Source organism: Heterodontus francisci, unplaced genomic scaffold (genome assembly GCF_036365525.1).
Source record: "Heterodontus francisci isolate sHetFra1 unplaced genomic scaffold, sHetFra1.hap1 HAP1_SCAFFOLD_1177, whole genome shotgun sequence".
In the NCBI taxonomy this organism is placed as follows: Eukaryota; Metazoa; Chordata; class Chondrichthyes; order Heterodontiformes; family Heterodontidae; genus Heterodontus; species Heterodontus francisci.
This window is the reverse complement of record NW_027141037.1, coordinates 59,890-64,228: the sequence shown is the minus strand read 5'-3', so window position 1 is coordinate 64,228 and position 4,339 is coordinate 59,890. Positions and strand designations below refer to the sequence as shown.

General features: G+C 47.4%; 1 protein-coding gene across 1 annotated transcript; it reads right to left on the bottom strand.

Moving 5' to 3' along the window:
* Nucleotides 1-1,630: 1,630 nt before the first annotated feature.
* LOC137361880 (beta-1 adrenergic receptor-like) lies at nt 1,631-3,075 on the bottom strand. The gene has a single exon (XM_068026482.1). It carries the CDS (start codon nt 3,002-3,004, stop codon nt 1,772-1,774), a length of 1,233 nt encoding a protein of 410 aa, XP_067882583.1. The 5' UTR covers nt 3,005-3,075; the 3' UTR covers nt 1,631-1,771.
* Nucleotides 3,076-4,339: the final 1,264 nt, after the last annotated feature.

Genomic DNA, 4,339 nt, shown 5'->3' with positions numbered 1-4,339 from the left:
ATAAGGAAGATCATCCCAAAACTATGGTGATGTTGAAGTTGGACAAAGTGTTGTTTCTGAGCATGGAGAATTGTGTCAGGAGTTTCAGTGAGATAACTGGTGCAATGACTTCAGAGAAAAGCATTTTCTCTGGGCGGGAGATGGTTCAGATTGAATGGAATGGAGGTTTTCCAAGTCACAAAAACTTAGGAGAGGATAAACACTGCAAGATTGTTTGCCTTACTTCAACAAGTCGATAGCAGGAAGAAAGGGACTCCCAATTATCCCCCGCAAAAACCAAGGGCAAGGTTAGACACAGAAAGTGAGGAATAATGTATCCACAAGCGGTTGCTGAGGCAGAGGCTGCAGCATTATTTAAAAGGATAAGGCTTTTGTAAGGGGGAAACACAAAAGAAGGGTATAGGGAATGAGTGGAGAACAGAGAGCTGCACATCATTAGTTGGAATTCGGCTGTAATGGACTCTTCCTGTGCAGTCAGTTCTCTGATTCTCTCATCCCTGTTCTTGCCCTGACAGGAAGCCTCTGGATTTCCCCCCATCACCCCCTCCCCCCCCCCCCCAACTCGAACCTGGCAGCTTTGCAGCTTTGAGCTATACAGCTGAATCCGATCTGACCTCGTGCTGGCATGGCTGCCTTGCAATTTCCTCCGCAGACCCTAGCTTTATCTGTTGCCCCTCCAGTGAAGGCAGGTCAAATCAATTCCACCATTTCTCTAACTTCATTGTGGAGCAGAAAAGCTGCAGGAGGTCAAAGCATCCCAAACATCATCCAGCCCCCACTCAAAAAGAAAAAGAACTGCCCAGGAAATGGATTCTCAGAACTTGCCGAGGTAAAGAGCTGTACAACAGGAGGACTATTGTAAAAATAACTTTAATAATGGGAATTGCAGGTGTAACATCATGGTAAAAAAATAACTTAAAATTACATGAATACCATAGCATTTCCAACATTTATTTTTCACTTTCAAATTTCACATATATAATAGATCTGTAAAGAAAACTGTTTAATTCGAGAGTTTCTCTCTGATTCAATAGTTAACACTTAGTCAATGACAATTCTCATTAAAACTGGAATAGAAAACAGACATCAAAGAGCTTCTGGCAAGAACCGTCATTACTTTTTTTAATGACAATTTATTCCATGAAATATTCACCCCCGCATGTCTGAAACATCCCTTTCACAGCCGCACCTCTACACTTAAGTTTAACGACTGGGAAAGAGTGGCGTTATCAATACACCCCAGCTTATTAAATAGGCAGCAAGACCATCAGTGTTAAACAGGATAATAAAGACAGGACTATGCAAACCGCACAACTGCAGTGGGAAGGAAAGCTCTCAAAGAATTGGGTGTTTACCAAAGAGAAATCTCAGCAGATTCTAATATTGCCACATCTGGCTGGGGGGGGAATAAGGGTATTTTCTACACGACAGCTGGGCTCGATCTATTGTGGGAGACTGACTGGCTTCTTGTGAGTAGTTGTCTAGATGAAGATCCTGCCAGAACACACACCACTTTTCATTGAAAGTCCTTTCATTCAAGTTACCTGAACTTCTGGTGAAGATCTTGCTGTATCTTTGCTGTGAGGAGTCCATTGATTGGATCATTGCACATTTGAAGCCCCCCCCCCCCCTTGCCCCATGTGAAATGATGACAGAGAGTTGGAGAACACAGTGCTGTCAATCTCGAACACACCTGCAATGATGTATGTTGGAGTGAGACAGAGGTATAGCTGCTGGGGGGATGGGACAGCTCCCTGGCTCCTTTGCTTGTTCAGATCACCGATTCCAGGTTCCGTTTGACATTCCCATTGACTTGCTGACAGGCATCACTCTCCTCCTGGCCCCTGCTCCTACTGTCCGCCTCCTGGACTCCCAGACTCGGCCGGGGGGCAGTGGGCAAGCTGAAGCCACAAGAGCACCAGGCTGCCTTGGTGGCATTGCCCTGGATCCTGCCCTCTTGGATCCTGCCCTCCTGGAAGCAGAGCAGTTCCTTGAAGGCTCTTCTGAAGTCGGAACTGCGACAGTAGATGAAAGGATTGAAGCCAGAGTTGACGTAGCCAAGCCAGTTACAGAAGAGGAAGAGTGTCCTTGGTATCCAGTTTCTAGACACTGCCTGTACAATGTTGGCCAGGAAGAAAGGCAACCAACACAGAGTGAAGGTTCCCATGATGATTCCCAGGGTCTTCAGAGCCTTGTGGTCTTTGAGGGGCAGCAGTTTGGAAGGTCTCCTTTTGTTGGTCTTGTTGACTACCTGTTGCTTTTCCCCAAACCTTGGCTTGTTCTTCTCCATCTTCTTCACCTGTTTCTTCGCCTCACTGAAGACTTTCGAGTATAAGAGGATCATGATGACCAGAGGGATGTAGAAGGAGATGATGGACGAGAGGATGGCGTAGGGCCAGTTTGTGACAAAGTCACAGCAGGTGGGTTCCCTGTAGCACTGCTGGGCAGTAATATCCGAGTCCTCCCACCAATGGTTCATGATGGGGAGGAAAGAGATGAGAGCTGAGATAGCCCACACCAGGCACACAATGGCCCTGGCCCGTCCTTTGGTCAGTACAGTCTGATATCTGAGAGGGGAGCAGATGGCGATGTATCTGTCTATTGCAATCACACACAGAGTCTCGATGCTGGCTGTCACACACAGCACATCAACTGAGGTCCAGATCTCACAGAAAGGAGAATCCAGCAGCCACTTGTCAGTGACCACGATGGTGGCCCCCAGTGGCACCACAAAAACTCCCATGATCAGATCTGCACAAGCCAGCGAGGTGATGAAGACATTGGTGAGAGTTTGCAGCCGTGCGTTCTTAGCAATGGCTAGAATGACCAGCAGGTTTCCGATCACAATGATCAGGATGATGACAGTGAAGATTGCAGCGAGAGCCCACTGCTGGGAGAAGGCGAACTCTGCCCTGCCGTCCTGGGCATCTGCTGAGGCTGTACTGTTGGCACTGAGTGACCCATTCATACTGAAACGATAGACTGGAGTCTGTGGATCCCACATCCAGACTGCTGAGTGCAGGCACTCATCTTCCTCTCTCACACTCACTCACTCACTCACACACACACACACACTCTCTCTCGCTCTCTCTCTCTACAGCTTTAAACTCACAGCTTTTATAAACATTCCAACGTCAGCAAGCTGGCAACAAATCACATGAGCCTCGATCTGCCCCGCTCCATTTGTACATTCAGAGCCCGCCCATTGCCAACCTTCTGTCTCTGTCTGTCCAGCTCCGAAACCACCCTGAGACTGAGTGAGCTCTGATACAGGGAAGCTGGATCAAACTCTCCTCCCAGAGATTCCTTCTCAATGTCTGTCTGGGTGGCTGGGCGATTTAGTGTGTGTGTGTAAGAGTGCAACTTTCTGTGTTGGAGTGTCTGTGTCTCTCTGTGTGTCTCTGAATGGAACGTTTTCTGTGTCTGTTTGTGTGTCGCTGATTTCTGTGCGTGTCTCTATCTCTGTGTGTGTGTGTGTCTGTGCGAGTGGAACTTTCTGTGTCTGTGGGTCTGTGGCCGTGTTTGTCTCTCTGTGAATGGAATTTTGTGAGTCTGCATCTGTGTGTGTCTCTCTGTCTCAATGTGTGTGTGTCTGTGTGAGTGGAACTTTCTGTATCTGTGTGTCAGTGTGTCTCTGTGTCTGTGTCTCTGTGTCAGTGTGTCTCTGTGTGAGTGGAACTTCATTTGTGTGTGTGTCTGTGTGAGTGGAACTTTCTGTATCTGTGTGTATGTCTCTGTGTCTGTGTCTCTGTGTCAGTGTGTCTCTGTGTGAGTGGAACTTCATTTGTGTGTGTGTCTGTGTGAGTGGAACTTTCTGTATCTGTGTGTATGTCTCTGTGTCTCTGTGTCTGTGTCTCTGTGTGAGTGGAACTTCATTTGTGTGTGTGTCTGTGTGAGTGGAACTTTCTGTATCTGTGTGTATGTCTCTGTGTCTCTGTGTCTGTGTCTCTGTGTCTGTGTCTCTGTGTGAGTGGAACTTCATTTGTGTGTGTGTCTGTGTGAGTGGAACTTTCTGTATCTGTGTGTGTCTGTGGGTCTGTGGCCGTGTTTGTCTCTCTGTGAATGGAATTTTGTGAGTCTGCATCTGTGTGTGTCTCTCTGTCTCAATGTGTGTGTGTCTGTGTGAGTGGAACTTTCTGTATCTGTGTGTCAGTGTGTCTCTGTGTCTGTGTCTCTGTGTCAGTGTGTCTCTGTGTGAGTGGAACTTCATTTGTGTGTGTGTCTGTGTGAGTGGAACTTTCTGTATCTGTGTGTATGTCTCTGTGTCTGTGTCTCTGTGTCAGTGTGTCTCTGTGTGAGTGGAACTTCATTTGTGTGTGTGTCTGTGTGAGTGGAACTT